General features: G+C 62.5%; 1 protein-coding gene across 3 annotated transcripts in view; it reads left to right on the forward strand.

Moving 5' to 3' along the window:
- The window catches only part of DPP6 (dipeptidyl peptidase like 6), a 400,214-nt gene that overhangs the window by 333,350 nt on the left and 48,632 nt on the right, over nucleotides 1–18,232 (forward strand). For all 3 annotated transcript variants that reach the window (XM_054692782.1, XM_037516312.2, XM_037516322.2), the window contains exons 8-10: nucleotides 1,489–1,609; nucleotides 11,666–11,820; nucleotides 16,117–16,214. In XM_054692782.1, the coding sequence (XP_054548757.1) occupies nucleotides 1,489–1,609; nucleotides 11,666–11,820; nucleotides 16,117–16,214 (374 nt within the window). The remainder of the gene's footprint in view (nucleotides 1–1,488; nucleotides 1,610–11,665; nucleotides 11,821–16,116; nucleotides 16,215–18,232) is intronic.

The following is an 18,232-nucleotide window of genomic DNA, read 5'->3' on the forward strand; positions in this document are numbered from 1 at the left end:
GTCGTGGGAAGGGGCTGAGGGCACTTGGCAGAGAGGACATGGGTGCCAGGGGTCCGTCCCAGGGCAGGTGACATTCCAGGCCCCTGGGCTCATGGTGTCCCGGTGTCCTCTGTGCTGTTCAGGGCTTGTTTCAGACAGAGGCACGGTGGACGGAGCAGCAAATGCTGGGTGGAAGGAGCTGAAATGCACCTGCTCTCCCTGGAGGGGAGCACCTGCGACGGCCCCATCCGGGGTGGAGATGCCGCCCATCTCCTTTCCCGGAGGGGGGCCCATGTGTGATCCCGGGATGGTGGGGGGGTTCGTCCTTCCCAGTCCTGTGCCAGGCTCCTCTAGGTAGTGGGGTTTTATTCTTTATTTTTCCCATTGTACAAGCAATGCAGAACACAGAAAGAAAATAGAAAAAAGCTGCTTACGACTGTACTCCCTGTCCCGGGATCCACTTCCGGTCAAGAGTCCCTCAGCGCCTTAGTCTTGCTGCCGAGCGGCGCCTTTGTGGCAGAGACGGCGGCTTCTCTCTGCCCAGCCTCTTGGCCCACAATGACACAATCGGCATTTGATACAACTAAACTCTTGCAAGTGGCAAACATGATTTTTAATGGTTACATCAAGTCTTTGAATGGACCTGCCGACCGTCGGCCCCACTCGGACGCCTGTTCGCGCTGCTCCCTGCTCACACCCGGCACGCCCCTCTGGGCCAGGGGGTTCCTGACTTGAAATTGCCGCGTCGAAAACGACCAAAGCTTCTTAAAAACCCCGGCTAGGTATTTACAAACGGTTTCTGTGTTGATTTTTATCGCGTCCTCAGCGGCTCCAGGCTCTACCATTTTAAAAAAATCACTGCTAATCCTGTATTAAAATAAGGTTGCTGCTGTTGCCGCTCGGCTGCAGAGCCGCCCCAGTCAGCCGAGCGCTGTGTCTGGCCGCTGCCCGGTCGCATGTATTCCCCGCATTGTTTCCCATGAAGAATGCCGCCGTGTGTTCTGGTGAACTGGCGGGTTTTCTGCCTCTCTCTGACATTCGGTGGGGGGGGGGGGCTGGTGCTGACCCCTCAGCTCACCTTGGGGAGCCCTCAGGTCCGTCAGAGCACCTCCCCCGCAGAGGGGCCGCCCCCTCCCCCTGCCAGGAGGGTGAGAGCGTGTCCTCTGCCCGCCTCGCCTCCGCTGAGCCCCCGGTGGGCACCGGGCAGGGCCACTCGACAACGTTCAAAGAACGTGAGCGGCAGAGTCGCAGGCGTGCAGGTCCCGCCCATCAGCCTGACTTGCGAGGACACTGCCCATAGCTAGAAGAGTCAACTCGGCCTGATGTTAATTACGCAGAAGAATCAGATCACAAAGTATCCGGTCGTGGGGATGGCGGCGCTGGGCGGGCTCCAGAGGCCGGTGTCCAGTCAGCCTGACACGTGGTTTCCCGGGGTGGGCGCCCCCAGGGTCCCAGGGCACCTTCGCTGTGGCCGCCCGTAACTGCAGGTCTGTCCTCTCCCCTCCTTAGATATTCATCTTTGAAAACAACATCTACTACTGCGCGCACGTCGGGAAGCAGGCCATCCGCGTGGTCTCCACCGGCAAGGAGGGCTCCATCTACAACGGCCTCAGCGACTGGCTGTACGAAGGTGAGACGCGCACACAGGCGGGGGCAGGGGCCGGGGCCGCCGCGGGAGGGGCCGGGGCTGCTGCCAGAGGGGCCGGGGTCACAGCCGCCGCAGCTGATGGGCTGCTTGTGCCCTTTGACATCCACCACAAGCCAGACTCCAGTCTCCTGAGGTTCTGCTAAGTGAAAGGAGCCTCCGGGAGCACCAGGCCATCAGCAGGAGCCTGCAGTATGCAGCGATCACCTGGTGGCCAGGTGTGCAGGCCTAACGCATGGTCAGCCAAGGCTTGGGCTGTCAAGAGCGGAGGGACTTCCAAGCCCCCGGGGGTGTCCGATGTGAGGTCCGTCCCCTCCCACCCCACAGCCTGCCTTGCTTTGCCTGGGGGTTAGCAGCTGCAGCTCTCAAGGGCACCATGGCCTTCCTGCTGCGGGCGGGGCTGGCTGCGGTCATCCCACCCTGGCTTCCTAGGCCCGGGACTCCCTCTGTGCATGTTCTTAGTCCCTGTGCCGGAGGCCTGGCGGTGACAGCAACCGTCGCTGCCAGATGCCACCAGACGCGGGTCCTGTCTGAGCACAATCACGTCACCGTGCTGGCCCTCTGCCCACGCCAGTGGCTGCCCGGGCAGCAGCTCAGGCTGAGCCCACACGCAGTCGTTTCTCACCTGCAGAGGCTGGGGGTCCGAGGTCAAGTGTGCAGACCCCGGGGTCTCCTGTGTCCTGGTGGCAGAGAAGCCCTTTGGCCTCCACCCCCTTGTGGGGGGCCAGGCCCATCGTGGGGGTGGCACCACGTGGCCTAGTCACCCCTGCGCCCCTAAACACCATCACCCTGGTGGACACAAGTGCTCGGCCCGGCTCCCCGGTCAGGACGACCGAGCTGAGGGCTGGCGCTAACTCTCCCAGACGCCCTGGACCGGGCAGCATCCAGGGCCGGGTCCACTGAAAAGCCCATGTGAGGATGGTCCGTAACCCCAACGTGGTGATGAGTAGCTGTGTTTTCTTGGTGTGGCCCCAGGTCCAGACCCCAAGTGCCAGGCCGGGCCTGGGGACCAGCCCAGAGCGGACTGCGCCCCCCGCTCTGCCCCTGCGCCGCGTTTACCACCCTAAGCACACCCGTGCGGCCTGGCCCTGGGCGCCGGGTCAGGCCCCTGTGGCTGAGACTGTCAGCTGAGAGGTGAGTCGTGCTCACGGACACCCAGTCGTGGGGACGCAGTTGGTGACTTCAGTGAATGTCTGTCGTGTGGCCCAAGATGCAGATGATACCCTCATTCAAGAAAGTTCCAGAGCCCTTTCCAGCCCACTGTCCCGGCCCAAGGCTCCCTCCCAGCCCCCAGCATCCTGGTTTTTGTGCATGTCTCTGACAGACAGGGCCCCCTCTCCCCACCGGGTCCCCAGGAGCCCGTTCACACCCGCTGCCTGCCTGCTCAGGGCTCCAGGCCCCGGTTTTCCGGCTGCCGTCCGGGCCCCGGGAGAATTGGCTCTGAGGCCCTGTTGTCACCTGTCCTTGGCCCGGTGCAGTGGACTGGAAGGACCCCGGCTGGTTGTCCACCCACGACGTGCCCTGGGCAGCAGCCCCCATCCCAGCATCCCAGGCAAGGGCCGAGCCCCTGCGGTGGCCACCTCAACACGCCCCAGGGCTCTCCAGGGCTCGCGGCCCTCAAAACCCACCTGGGGAGACTGGAAACATCTTCTTCAGTATCTTCCCCATAGAATTAAAAGCACCTCGCTTTGCAAGTCAAGTTAAACATTTGCTTTGGCAAATCCATTGAAAGGGACTTTTTCTTGAAGGCGTTTTCAGGGAGTTGTGTGGGTGCAGGTAGCGGATCCCCAAGGCTTGCCGCTCAGCCTCCGATGAGGCGGCTCCTTCTGCAGAGGCGGCTCCTTCTACAGAGGCGGCTCCTTCTACAGAGTGCACTACCTGGGCGGCCAGAGCCCTTCAGACGTGGGTCTCAGCCTTCGAGCTGGGAGCCCGGGGGCTGCCCCCTGGTGTAATCTGGGAAGGGAAACCCTGGAGCTTGCCCTCTTCTAATCCCGCCTCCACTCTTTCACCTCCTGTGCTTCTTAAAGGCCAAAACAATGAGCACGGGGCCTCCCTGGGGACCAAGGGGAATCATCCATTCAGTGGACATTTGTGTTGCCTTTTGTGAAACCCCTGGGGGCTTCTCTCTATACAGATGTGCCCCACCCTAGGGCGCTGCTCTCTGCCCTTGGATTCGGGGGTCACAACCACACCGGTTTTTGCACCTCTGGCCTGGGGCAGGGAGCAGCAGGATCTCGGAAGCGTGGCTGCCCACGCTCTGTGGCCACAGCACAGCCCAGCAGCAGCCGTCCGGAGCAGTTAGCTTAATGCTCGGTGTTTAGTCCAGCTGGAATGGGTCTTCCTGCCCAGCCGCTCCCAGCTCCAGCGGCACGAATGACCGGGTCTGGCCTGCGCGCAATCTCACCTTGGAGAGAGACGCAGAGAGAACGCAGCAGCCGCCCCCGTGGGGTCCCGGCCAGTCCCTCACCCAGCAGGAGGCCCCGGGCTCCTGCCCCGTCCCCCTCGGGAGAGGGCCTCAGGTGGTGTTGCTTGAGGGCGGGGTCTAAGGGGAGGGAGAGGGCGAGACGCCAGTTCAGCCTGCCCGCCAGCTCAGCTGCCCACTCAGCACCCTTGCCGGTGCCCACTCTTGGCACTCAGTGCCTGCTGCTTCATCGTAGGCCTCACATCCCAGGAGCCCTCCCCTGCAGGGCGGCCCCACCTGCATGTCCCACCTGCCCCACCAGTGATCACTGGGATTGCAGACGAATCCCCCCTCCAGTTGTAACAATAGCATGGCCCCCCCAAGTACCGGCCCGGCCTCCCACAAACTCCCCTCAGAAAGACACACACGCTCCTTCCCGTTATCGCATGGTGGTTGTTGACGACGCAGTAAAGATGTGTCACCTTCTCCCCAAAGATAACAGAGGCAGGGGTGACCTCAGGGGCCCTGGGCCGGGGGAGAGCAGACCCCCGCGCTGGGCCAGGGGAGCAGGACCCCCCCACATGGAGCCAGGCGGGAGCGGGAGCCAGCTGCCCTCTGGCGGCCAGCCCAGGCACGTCACGGGCCCGCCCCGGAGGGCTGATTTGTGGGCGCTGGCGATCGTGATGATAATGAGGCTCCCGGGTGTGATGTGCAGCTGTGATTAGCGGGGAGCTGCCGCCTGCAGGGTGAAAGCACCATCTGCCCCCTGGCTTGATGTTCCTGATTCTTTTTTAACCCCCATTTAATTCTGCTCCCAGCACCTCAGATAAAATATTTAGTGGCAGGGAAAAGGCAGCAGATGCAAGTGGGAATAAATAAGATTTTCTGTATTTAGAATGAGGCCATTTATTTCCGAATACGGCTCTATCGGGCGTGTTATTTATGTCTCCTGCAGCCTTCCAGCACCAGTGCTCTCTCCAGTGAATATCGCAGTGGGGTGGGGTGGGGAGCAGACACTCAGGGAGTCGGCCCCCCGGGGCCATTTTAGTAGGAGCCTCTCCCATGCCTGCCTGTGGTGTGATCTTATCTTGCCTCATTAATGATGGAGTCTGCAGGCCTTGGTGTCTGGCTCAGGCAGCTGGAACCGAGGCAGCGGCCAGGGGCGCCCGTTCCCGGGGCAGGCAGGGCCTTCTGCAAAGACCAAGGAAACTGAGTCAAGAGGCGCAGCCAGGCCAGGGCCCTGCCCGCCCGGTGCCCTTGGAGGATGCAGCCCCCAGCCCACGTGCTCCTCTGCCACAGGGGCCAAAGGCAGAGCTGCAGGCTGCTGGGGTCACAGCAGAGAGGTCAGGGTCTCCTGTCACTCACGGTTCAGACGACACTAGGAGCTGAGAAGGCCCATCCTGCCGCCCTGTGCGGTGCAGCTTGAGGCACAGCAGCTTGTGTGAAGGGAGAGCAGCTGTGACCGCTGTGAGCTTGTTATTCCTGCTCTCAGGGAGACACCAGAGGGGGTCGAGCATCTCCCCGGAGAACATTCCAGCACATCAGTGTTGGCGGAGCCGGTGGCTGAGCTGGGTCCCCTCCTGGCCCCTTTGTTCCAAAGGTTTAACCTGGACAGGTCACCGAGAGGCTGGCCCACTGGCAGGACGTGGGCGCCAGCAGCCCCGAGGCCCCTGCCCTCCCACCAGGACCAGACAACCCTGCACAGGGACGGGCCTGCGGGGGCTGGGCCAGGGACTTGCTGGCCGAGTCCCTCCCTTGTGAGGCCCCCACCCTGCCCCTGCCCAGCTTCTGTCCTGCCCCCAAGAGGCGCTGACAGACTCCCTAGCCTTCTGGAAGTTTCTGCCTGCAAGGTTTCTGAGTGGCAGCCAGGCTGGTCACCCCTTCACTTTGAGCCGCCCATCAGGAAGCCTGGAGCCCAGAGAGGGGCCGAAGGCTCCTGCAGGGGGCACTCGGGCGGCAGAGGTGGCTGTGAGGGCCGGAGAGCGCTGACCCTGGAGGCGCACCTGAGTGGACTTGGCCTGGACGTGGCCTCCCGAGGGGTGGGGCCGACCTGGGAGGCTCGCCCGAGCCCCATCCCACGCGTCCCCGTCCCACTGTGCCGGTGGCCCCTGGACACGGCGCGGCCTTAATGCTTCGCCGTCGTGATTTCATGGCGTCAGCCGGCACCCACAGCAGGGCGCTGGGCGGACAGCATTTCTGTTCCCTGGGGACGGGCCAGGCTGGTTCGGGATCGGCTGCCCCAGTCTACATCCCGCTCGGGGCAGGGCCCCTCGTTCTCCACGCCCCCTCCTGTGGGCGACGCCAGGGCTGTGTCCATCCAAACCAGGTCTTCGGCAGGTCCATCCTGTGTGTCCCGGGCCCCCGACACGCCCAGCCCCAGCCCCTGAACCTCTGTCCTGCCACACCCCGCCAGCCCAGCTGGAGAACGCCTAGCCACAGGGCTGCCCAGGCGGGCCCAGCTGGTAACAGAGCAGCCTGGAGAAGGCAGGGACTGGCCCTTGGGGAGGCCTCCGGGCCTGAAGCCAGGGCGGGTAAGGGAGTGCGGGTGAGGGAGGCTGTGGGGTGTCAGGCTGCAGGCTGGCCTGAGCCGGGGCGACCTGGGGCGGGGCCTTCTCTGGCCCCAGGGCCTCTCGACTCTGCTCTTGAGTGGATGGTTTCTGAGGCCCCTTCTGCCTTGAAGGCCAAGAGATGTGTGTCGCCAGAGGGGCTGCGAGGTCACATTCTGGCCTGTGCTGCCTGATGGCCATCTGGGACAGGGTCCAGCAGCGGCCACCTGGTTGCCCCTCCCTCACACCACCACCCCCACAGCATGCCTGGGTCGGCTGTGGTCACCCGGGAGCAGTGCTGCCCTCACCAACCCCCTGCCCAGAAAGAAGGGCCCCGGCACCCCACTTCTGTGTCTCCAGCAGCCCTGCCCTGGCCTCACCTACCTGCGCCCCATCCCCTTAGGGCAGGAGGCCCAAGAAGAAAGGGAGCAGAGCCGGCCCCGCCACTGTCCCACCCTGCTCCAGAGCCTCGGCAGCCCAGAAGTCCCCGTTGGACTGGGGCAGGGACAGGGCTGGGCTCAGAGCTGGACAGGCCTGGGCTGCCTGAGGGCTTTGCATTCTCCCCACTTCTGAGGGGTTTGCATTCTGCGCCCTTCCGCTTCCCCACCCTGGTGGCAGGCGGTGACGGTGCCTGCGTGTGCCCTTGCCTGGCCACGCAGCCTGGACACCCGTCCCCCCGTCACACAGGGTCCTGCACTGCACCTGGTCGGGATGTGCGTCTCTTGGTCTTTGAGCCTGAGAACCACCCCCAGCCCGATGTGGCTGCCCAGAGACTGCTCTGAGGGCTGGTGGTGACCCCCGGCCAGTTAGCCTCCCTCTGTAAACACACAGAAGCTGGAGACCTCGTTTCCTGCCTGATACACATTGTTTTTGATAACCATTATTTTTTAAATGTGTTTTCACTGATATTAAGAGATAATTATGCACATCCCTCAGCCTGGAGATGGCGGCTGCTGGGACTTTCTCTGGAAATATCTATTCTAATGAGCTTTTCTGCGAGGCATCAAGAGGAAATATTATTCTCATCATATATTTTTAAAGTTAAAACCCTAAAGAAATGTTACACATAATTTTAAGGCTATAGTTTTGCTTTTTTTATTTTTAAAGATTTATTTATTTATGCATACAAGAGCTGGGGTACAGGCCAAAGGTGCAGGGGGGGTGAGAGGATTCACCAGAGACAGAGAGGGGAGCAGCAGGGAGACAGGAGAGGTCTGCTGTGCCATGTGGGTAGCTCCCTGGCTGGGGATCAAACTCAGGCTGCAGGGGCCGCGGTCAGCTTCACAGCGCTGTGGCTTAACCCTTGCGCTACCAGGGAGGCCCTATAGTTTTGCTTTGTGGTTAAAAAATTCTAACTCTCAGAAGAGGCCAGAATGCTCAGCACTTTGCAAGACCCCTTCCTCCAGGCTGCTGCCCCGCCCCAGCGGGTGGGCAGGCTGCTATTCGGCTAAAATTCCAATTTCAGACTCCATCATTTTTTGACTTTCCGGTGACTATTACCAGGATCATCAGCTTTGGCAAAACACCAGGAGGAAAAATATGACTGTCTAAGGAAATTACAAATCATTATTGGGTTGCTAATACGTTTTACCTAAGACTAAACCAATCACTGCGCGCATTATTAAATTAATATCAGTCAGCTGGAGTTCACGGGGAACATTCTGTTTCTTCAGCTCGTACACGGCGCAGGGGCTGGCTTGAAGGCACGTCTGGACAGCACCAGGCAGGGGCGGCTCAGTTCAGGCCGCCTTCTGGAGGGCAGGGTGCTCTGCCCTCCGAATCCCCCTGGACTCCCCGGGCACCCGGCTGCGGGCTCAACCCCTCCCGCCCAGGGCAGAGCACATGTGGGGTGAAGCTCACCCCAGGGCAGGGCCTGACTGTCCCGTGCAGATCCAGCATGTGTCACCAGCTGCTGTCTGCTGTGTCCGAGGCCCGCGACATGACTTAGTACGTGTGACCCGGCCACCTAGAAGCCCCTGCGGCCGGAGGGTGGCACCGATGGATGTGCTGGGCCAGGGTGGCCGCCCCCGCCCCCTCCGAGTGTGACGCAGTGTCTGCATGACACCGTCCCGCAAGGTGCAGCAGAGAGGCCTGCCCGGAATGCCCTCGTCCCCTCCAGCCTGTGCTTGTCGCCGTCACAAGTGACCTTGCTCTGCTTTCCGCGTCCGAGCTGTGAACTGAGCTCACCTGCATGCAGATGGGTTGATGGGGATTGAGTCGCTTTCTCGTCCTTCCTGTGTGACCTGAGGCCCCTGCCCTGGGCGGGCAGCACCAAAGTCAAGGCGTTCCTGTAGGGTGGGCACATCCCCACGTGAGGTGGAGAGAGCTAGGTGGGGCGGGAGGGGGTGCCGCCCGGCACTGTCGCTCTCCCCAACATTTGGAGTCCAAGAACAAAGGCACCCAGGCCCCAGGCAGGGAGTTGCTGTTCTCCCCTGGGGCAGGAGCCCACGGGGGCTCAGAGAGGTGGCCCCTGCGGGGTGGTGTGCGAGGCTGTTTCCACCACTGTGTCCTCACAGCCTGTCTGCAGCCCTCACTTGGCCGGAGTCCTGCTCAGCTGGGAGGGAGCGAGCTGGGAACCCCTGGGCTCCGGCCCCGGGCCCTCTCCCTGCGGGCTCCTCCCCCACCCCCCCAGCACAGAAGTGACCGAGCAGAGTCACCCACAAGCGGCGTGGCGGGCGGCGCCCGTCTGCTGCAGCAGGGCCAGGCCACACAGGGCAGGGGCTCAGGCCATCGCTGGTCTGTGTTCACGCTCCGTGCAGCGAGCACAGCCGGGCAGCTCCGCACAGTGTCACCCCTGAGCCACGCTCAGCCACTCTGGGCATCACGGTGCCGGCCCCGAAGGCTGGAACATCACGCGCCCTCAGGGCTGGCACTCGTCAGCCCAGACTGCTGGGGCTTTATCAGCCACGGAAATGCTCCAAGTCGTTTCACCTGGTGCCAGGAGGCGACAGGACGCTGGAGGCGGAGGGACAGATGGGGACTCCGCGGGGCCCGAGTTCTAGCAGAACTGCCAGAGCCCAGGACACCAGGACCTTTGGTCTGTTTCCGAGCGGCCATGTCCCCGCGCGGGGGTGCGGTGGGCGGTGGAGTCGGAGGCTCGTGCTACTGACCGAGTCCACCGGCCACTGGAGGAAGAGACCGGGTCACGTGGGTGGGCCTCTGGCCGGCTGCTGGGTGCTTGAGGAAAGCTCTCTGCAGGACCAGGAGGAAACACTGGAATGGAGGACGATGCTAGTGACTGTGCGATGCCAGCGTCGCTGCTCCAGGCCCAGGACATCAGGTTCCTCCAAGAAAGGAGGCCCGTGGTGTGGCCACGGAGGGACAGGCCACCTCACCAGCCTCCAGAGGCCCCGGCCCAGCTGCCCGGGGAGCTGCCCGCTCGGTCCCTGAGCTGGAGGTGCAGCACATCATGGCAACCGGCAGGGTCTGCCCACGAGGCCAGCCCCTCGCCTGCCCCGCAGCCCCCTGAGGCCGCTGACCCCGCTCCATGACCCTGCCCGCCTCTCTCTGTTTCTGCTGCTTCCCTTCTGTGGCCGTCACCCACGGGGCCAGTGCCACCGTGGCCTACACAGTGCCTCTCTTGGGATTTTTATCCTCTCTTGGGATCCCGGTCTGGGGCTGCCTGTCCTCCTGGGCCCGCACACGAGGCAAGTTCACAGTCACGCCTGGTGGTGAGCAGCGGCTGGGGCTCCAGCGTCCGGTCATGGAATTGTCCTGATCACTATTTTCAGAGCAAATCTCAAGGGAAGTCCCTTGCCCTCCGTAGAGACCGCGTGAAGGGACGAGCCCTTGACCTCAGCCCCACGTAGCACTGAGGTGGGGCTGCTGGACCCTGGGCTCTGACCCGATGCACTGGGAAGTGTCTTCAGCTGTTAAGAAACAGAGTAGGCTGGGCCGGAGTGCAGAGACCCCTACAGAGACACCGGGTGTTTGAGAAAAAGTTCTGCTGCAAATCGCTTGGCAACAGGAAAGGACATAAACTCCAATCTGCCTCCCCAGTCAGGTACAGGTTTTGGGGACCTGGTGGGGAACAGAGGAGTTAAATCTTAGTGGCCAAGGAGTGGGCAAAGGGCAAGGAACGTGGGCTTGGCAGGGCGTGTTGGCTGGTTCCAGGGCAGCTCATACGAGGGGAGGCACGAAGAGGCTCTTCCCAGGTCGAGGGAGCCCCGAGTGTCCGCCCCTCACCTCCGCCCCTCGCCTCCTGGGGCCCCGCGCCTGCACTTGTGTCTCCTGGCCCCCCTCGGCCTGGGGCTGAGCTCCAGCCCGGCACTCCTGCCCGCTCAGGCCGGTCATTTGCTGCCCTGCCCCCAGCTCCACCTCTGTGCTGGCGACCTCGCCGGGGGCTGGGAAGGAGGTTTCCTCTGTCCTTCCTTCGTGGCCAGAGCCGGCGAGCCGTCTCCAGTGATCGAGTTGTTCGTCTGGAAGAATATCAGGCCCTAGAATCCTCAGCCAAAGTTAAGACTCTAAGTAGCCGCGGTGCTGGTGGGATGGGCCTGACTTGGGGGTTCTGGGAACCCGAGGAGCATCGCTTGCCTCTCAGCCCTGCTGAATGGGGCCTTTTGCTGTTGTGGCGCGCAGCGAACGTCCTTCCCAAGCGCAAGCCGAGCCGGCCCCGCAGCCCCCCGGGGCTTCACGGCTCCACACAAGGCAGGACCCAGGCGCTCCTGCCAGTGGCCCGGCACCTCCAGGGCCTCCCCAGCCCCCTCCTTCCCGTCTGGTTCTGACTCCCTGGGAATGTCCTTCCTCTGCTTCTGCTGCTTGTGTCGTCTTAACGTAACCGCCCACGACAGGGCAATGACCATTCCACGCCTGCTGGGCGGGGGGTGTCCAATTTGTGCAAACAAAAAAAAATGGCTTCCAGACAATTAGCGTCTGTTCCGTGAGGCCTTGGCTCGTTGCTTTCACTGTGCCAGGCCAGGCCAGGCCGGGGCCAGGGCCCGGGGGCCGGGGGCTGGGTGGGCCAAGCCAGGCCTTGCGGGTTGCAGAGGCGAGCGTCCCTGGGGGCCTCCCTCTCCCCCGGGCGCACGCTGGGCCCGCAGCAGCGACCTCCGCGGCGTGGCCCGCTGCTCAGCTGTCTGCCTTGTCTGCCCGCAGAGGAGGTCCTGAAGACCCACATCGCGCACTGGTGGTCTCCGGATGGCACGAGGCTCGCCTACGCCACCATCAATGACTCCCGGGTGCCCGTCATGGAGCTCCCCACCTACACCGGCTCCGTGTACCCCACTGTGAAGCCCTATCACTACCCCAAGGTAGGTGAGGGGGACGGCGGACCAAGTCTCTGCCTCTCTCATCGCCCCCACCCCGACCGCGAAGGCGGAGAAGGCCAGGCCGGGTGAGCAGGGCGCAGTCGGAGGCAAGGGTAACCGCCCCCCACCCCAGCCCGCACCATGCCGAAGGCCAGCTCGGCAAAATGTCGTGTGAGGGGTTCCTGAAGGACGAGACAGCGCTGGCGAGACGGAGGGCTGAGGGGAGGGGCAGATGAGGCGGGCGAGGGAGTGAGGAGACGCCGACACTGGATGGGGGGCAGGTGTCCCCTGCGGAGGGTCTCGGCGGGTCTTTGCACATTCAGGCAAGCGGTGGGACGGCGTCATCACCTGCATAGAAGCAAACCAGAAACAGCCAGTGCGTTCCTTCCAGGGCCGTCTGGCGCCTGCGTGTTCTGAGAAGAAATGTGACCTTTAAAGTTAATAGACAACAAAAAACTTAAACTCATTATTTCAGCCTAAACGATCACCCACGACAGCTGCTGGTCCTCGGCGCCTCCCTGTCCGCCAAGGCTGCCACAGCACAGGATTCCTCCACCTGCGCGGCCGGCAGCTGGAGACCAGCTGCTCCCTGGTTGTCCGTTATCAGAACTTTTTCTACCTAGAAACTCCTAGCGTGATCAGCTTCATAAAAAAGGCTTCCCTAAGAAACTTCTAAAAAGAAATTTGCGGCCAGCTCTGGGTTGCTTGTCGGGCACGCTCTCGTGCAGCAGGTATTTCCCATTGTCAAGTGGGCCAAATTGCTCAGTGGTTAGTTTTTGAGCAGGTCATTCTCCGAGCCGCGTGTTCACAGCATTCTTACACGTGTCGTTTATTGCCCAACGTATTTTCCGAGAAGTTTTTTCTCTCTATGACCAAGAACAAACAACAAAGGGATATTTGTAGGTTACAGATTAATCTTCGGCCCCATGGCGTGGGGTACAAGGAATCTTCAGCCCCGCGGTGTGAGGCTCTTTGAAAGTCTTCGGCCCCACGGTGTGAGGCCCTCTCCTTAACTGCTTGCCAGCTCTTACCTGGTTGGGGCAGCAAGACACCCCCCACCACAGTAGCGCAGGAAACCCCTTCCTTGTTGTGCTGAATTTGTCAGGTTTACTTGATTTCAAATAATTGCACGACCACTAACCATTTGTCCAGGCTTCGTGGGAACCAGAGTAAGGACACACCCTCCACCTGTGATCCCGCAGCAAGCGCTCACCCGCGCGCACCAGCTCCTGGCCCACCTTAGACCCCGGCCTCGGGGCCAGCACCACCTCCCTCTGCCCGGCCCGGCTGCTGCCTCGCGGCGCTGGGCCAGGCTGTGGCCTGCGACTGCCGGTCACTGCCCAAACCAAGCTGCGGGCTCCAAGGGCAGCAGGGCCACAGTGGGGCGGGAGGGGCCAACACCCAAACCTCACTTTATTTTTTTTTAAATATAAAGAGAGAGTGCATTTAATTTTTATTTTTATTTTATTTAAGATTTATTTATTTATACAAACACTGGGTACAGTCAGAAGCGCGGAGGGTGAGAGAATTCACCAGAGCCAGAGCGGGGAGCAGAGCAGGCAGAAGGACCGAAGGACACTGCTGAGGGGAGCAGCGGGCGGCAGGAGAGGTCTGCTCGCCATGTGGGACCCTCCTCCGGTGGCCGGGGAGCAGCCGGGATCGAACCGGCACTGCAGAGGCCGCGGGCAGCTTCACAACCCAGCGCTCAACCGCTGCGCCACCGGAAACCAAACCTCACTTTATAAGCACAGCATCTGGCAAGTGGGAGGGCCAGACGCCGAACCCCACACCTCTGCCTGTGGCTGCCGGGGAGGGCGAGGCCAGCCCTGGCACACACGGCCATCTGGGCCTGGATGGCATCCCCAGATGCCCTCCCCCCCAAGCCGGGTGCATGGGACGGCTCACGCATGCTCCTTGTAGGGGCAGGAATGGCCACTGAGCAGGTTTTCTAATATCCAGCAGACCGGGTGAAGGAGGAGTCAGGGTCCTCAGTGGTTTTTGCAGGCTTTATTGGGGTTTACCCGGTACCCAATAGGCAGGGGTGCTGGGGGGCCGGGAGGCTGGCAGGCCTCCCAGCCCCCAGCAAGTCTTCACTCTATCTGGGCCCTCTGGCCTTCTCTCAGCTTCTGCTTCTCTTGCTTCTTTCTTGGCTTCTCTTTCGGCTTCTGCTGGCGTCCCCGTTTCGCCGCCCTTAAAAGCCCAGTCTCAGCCCAGGTGAATCCCATCTCCCTAGGCCCACACCCCACTCCAGGTGCCGCCATCAGGCATGCGTTCAGGACCGCAGGGATCCATCATCCATCCTGATGGCGGGAGGGCAGAAAAGCCTGACATTTTTCTTACCCTACACTCCTGCACCAGCCTCTGTGGGGAGCCCTGATCCCTAAGTCCTGGGCCACCAGACACCAAGGGCTAATGTGTGTGCCTTGTGCTCCTGGAACACGACCCACTGCCTACAGTCACAGCGAGGGGCAGTGCTGAGCTTCCCAGAGGCCCAGAGAAGTAAAGAGTGGGTCTCCCTGCCTTGGGGTCTCGGGCTGGAAGTCGCAGATCTGGGCGCAAGTGGGTCTGCTTCTGCAGGAACCCCCTCCCAGGCTGCAGGCAGCCACCGTCTTGCTGTGCCCTGGGGGTGGGGCACTCCAGCCTCTTCTTAGAAGGGCACCAGTCCCCTCTGGGGGCCCAGCCTCATGACCGCCTGTAAAGGCAGGACTGGACACAGTGCAGGTTTCCTGATCCCATGCAGACCGGGTAAAGGAGGAGTCAGAGTCCTTAGTGGGTTTTTGCAGGTCTTTTATTGGGGTTCACCAGGCATATGGCAGGCAGGGGTGCTGGCTGGGGGGCTGGGAGGCCTGCCAGCCCCCCAGCCCCCAGCAAGTCTTCACTCTATCTGGGCTCTCTGGCGTTCGTTCTGCTGCTTCTCGGCTTCTCTTTCGGCTTCTGCTTTGGCTTCTGCTGCTGCTGCTGGCGTCCCCCCATGACGCCGCCCTTAAAAGCACAGTCTTAGCTCAGCTGAATCCCATCTCCCTAGGCCCACACCCTAGTCCAGGTGCCGCCATCAGGCATGCGCTCAGGACAAGGATCCATCATCCATCCTGATGGTGGAAGGGCAGAAAAGTCTGATATTTTCTTTACCCTACACCGCCCCTGACCCGAATCACTCCAGACTTCTCTGACGTCACCCCAGGGGTCAGGGCACAGCACATGAGCTGGGGTAACATTCAGTCGTGGCTCCTGGGACCTCACACCCCAGCGCAGCTCCTGGCCAGGTCAGGCCCAAGCAGGAGGGCGGCGACTCCCTGGAAGCCAGGGCCTCGGCTCTGCCTCCCGTCCTGAGCGCCCCCAGTGTCAGCACTTGGCCTGGAGTTGCTTTTCACAGGATTCTTCCCTCCTCCTTCAGCAGGTCTTGGATTAACTCCTGGTTATGTAGAAAGGCCCAGGGTTTTAGTTGGAAACACGGTTAAGTGCATTGAATTGATGTCAGATCTTTCAACACACACATGTGTGCACACCTGCACCGGTGCGCACATGCACGCGTGCACACACGCACATGTGCACAGCTCAGCCCTGGGCCCCCTGTCATCCTCTGACCCCACAGAAGGGCCATCTCCCTAGTGAACCCTGTGCCAGGGCCCCCCAATTTAGGAGTGAGGCCCTTGACTTTGCAGTGAGCTCTGGGACAGCTGCTCCGAATGGGAACCAGGAGCCCCACATGCCTCAGAACGGGGTTCCGGTTTCACTAGAGCCAGCATGTGCTGGCCAAGAGAAGCAGATGCTCTCTGGCCCATGACACCCCCAAACCGGAGCCTTGAGTTGGGCGCCGCCTGGCTCTGCAGCCCCCATGAACGTCTCCTGCAGTCACAGGGGAAGGTGGGCCACCCCCAGACACTGCCCACCAGTCAGGACTCACGCCCTCCCTGTCCCCAGGCTGGCTGTTGGCCCACAGGGGCAGCCACGAGGACCCCAGCTCCTGGGAGGGCCTTGGTCCCCACACTCCCGGCATTCCCACACTGTGCTCGTCCTGCTTGGCGCCTCCCTGCACCCCAGCCCTGCCCCCTGCCTCGCCCAGGTCTAGGTGCTGTTCCCCTCCCAGGTCGCGAAGCAAGTGGAGCAGACAGACCCTGGAAGACGGGGTGGGCGGGCGAGGGGTGGATTCCCTGGGTGGGTTCCCGATGTGGACGGGTCGTCCAGGGCACCCCTGGTCCCCGCCTGCACTCCGGGGTCCCGCTTGGGAGCCTGCAGGGGAGACCCGGGGACACGCCCGGCGGGGGTGCTGACTCCAGCTCTGTCCCCTCTGCCCCGCAGGCCGGATGTGAGAACCCCAGCATCTCCCTGCACGTCATCGGCTTGAACGGGCCGGCCCACGACCTGGAGATGACGCCACCAGACGACCCGCGCATGAGGTCTGTGCGCGGTGGGTTTTGGGGGGCCCCACCGCCTGCTCAGGGCAGGGCCACGCCGCTGCTCACTTAAATCCCAGAAGACCGTCCCCCGTACATTTTCCAGTTTCCCTTGCACTTTATGATTCAGTTGTTTGCGAAAGGGTCACCTCCCCTGGGGACAGGCGTGGGGTGGGGGCCGCCAGCACCGGCTCCAGGGGCACAAGTGGGGTGAGGCAGGCAGCGGCCCCACAGAAATCCACATTTGGAGCGTGACACCGGGCGGGCTCCCCTGCCGCTCCGCCCGGGGCAAACCTGGGCCCTGTCGTGGTGACGCCGGCCCGCCAAGGCAGACGGCCGCCTCGTAAGTGGGACACTGAGCAGGTTCTGTCCACACGGGTGGCCTGGGTGTCAGCTGCCCACTGTCCCCGAGCTCGCACGGCCTGGGCGCCAGGCAGCAGCAGCGCGTCCAGAGCTCCGGGCCCGCTCTCTCCATCTGGAAGCCCGGCGGGCGGCTCGTTCTGACACGCAGCAGGGCCTTGCCCGAGCACCAGGGCTGCTGCGGGCCCTGCTCCCGCTCTCCGGGGGGTCTCCCTGGTCGCGGCCCAGTCCCAGAAGCCTGAGCCAAGGCAGAGCTCCAGGCGCTGTCCCAGCCTTTCCTCCTTGGTGCCGCCGGCCACCCGCATGGGCCCGGTGCCCACGCGGGGCCCCCACCGCCTCACCCACCTGGGTGCGCCTCCTCCCCGCAGGCCCCCCGGCCTGGCTCCACGCCCTTGCCTGATGAGCGCTGGTCTGGAGCCCAGTGCGTGGGCTGGTAATATTCTAGCTGGCACGGAAGGAACATCAGGGCGCCGCGGGCCCCTCGCTGGGTCTGCCCCTTCCGCCGTCCTCCCGTGCCCTGGCCCCGCCGAGCCCCCCGGGCCAGCGCCAGCAGACTCGCGGCATTAATATGGAGAGTCACCTGGAAAATCTCAGCCATCTGTTTGAGTTAATTGAAAATCACGTTGAGTCAATTTGGTGATGCTGGTTCCACAGGCTTGATTAACTTCAAGGACAATGAAAAATTAGCCTCACTCAGGGCCGGAGGTGCAGGTTTGCGCCGGCTCTGATTTCCCAGCTACGCACAGCGCGGCCTTTCTGTGCAGCGTAAGCGTGACGTGTTCATGCCACCGCCTCACGCTCCTCGTCCCCCGGCCTGGAAGGGGAACACAGGTGTCCTAGAACCGCAGACCCCGTGCGAGCCAGTGCTTCTCGAATCCTATTTACCATTAGACTGAGAGTTTGGTGGGGAAGGAAACGGGCAGTCATGACGCAGTAGGGGTTTCAGGCCTTCAGCAAATCCCAACAGGCAGGAATGAGATGGGCTGTGGGCAGGGGGCGGGCACCAAGGACGGTCAGGGGCAGCAGAGGCCGTGCCTGCCGGCCGGTGGTGACAACATCATGGAGTGGGGCAGGGATCCTCCCTCTCAGCCCCCTGATGTGTCAGGCTGGTTGCTCTTTGCAGGGCTGTCCCATACCGGGGGCCATCCTGCAGAGTACTTGGCACACCCCGGCCCCCACCTGCAGGTGCCAACCCCACTGGCCGGCACGTGGTACCTGTGGGCACAGGTGTGGGTGTGTGCACATGCATGTATGTGTGTGTGTGTGTGTGCGCGTGTGCACGTGGACACGTCTCCTCTCACCCAGCACCGCAGGAAGCCCCAGCTCACGGGTACTTCCTACACCAGCCGCCATAGGTGTCTATGGGCTCGGGCCTCCACTCGTCCCCCCACAGAGGGCCCGCAGCCCACCAGGGAGGCCACAGAGTGTTCTCCCCATGCAGCCTGCAAAACGCAGGCTTGCCGGAGGCTGGCAGTTGGATCCGGTGTAGGCCGGCCCTCAGGTTGAGAGGAAGACAAAGGTCACCATACAATGGAAATATCACATAAAAGGGGCCTCATGCCTACTGACCTGAGCCCCTCCCCACCAACAGTTATATCACCCACTACTACACCCACCACCACCCCACTCCACCACCACCACCATCACCTCCACCATCACCA

The sequence above is a fragment of the Talpa occidentalis genome, unplaced genomic scaffold, assembly GCF_014898055.3.
Source record: "Talpa occidentalis isolate TD23 unplaced genomic scaffold, MPIMG_talOcc4v2.1, whole genome shotgun sequence".
NCBI lineage: Eukaryota > Metazoa > Chordata > Mammalia > Eulipotyphla > Talpidae > Talpa > Talpa occidentalis.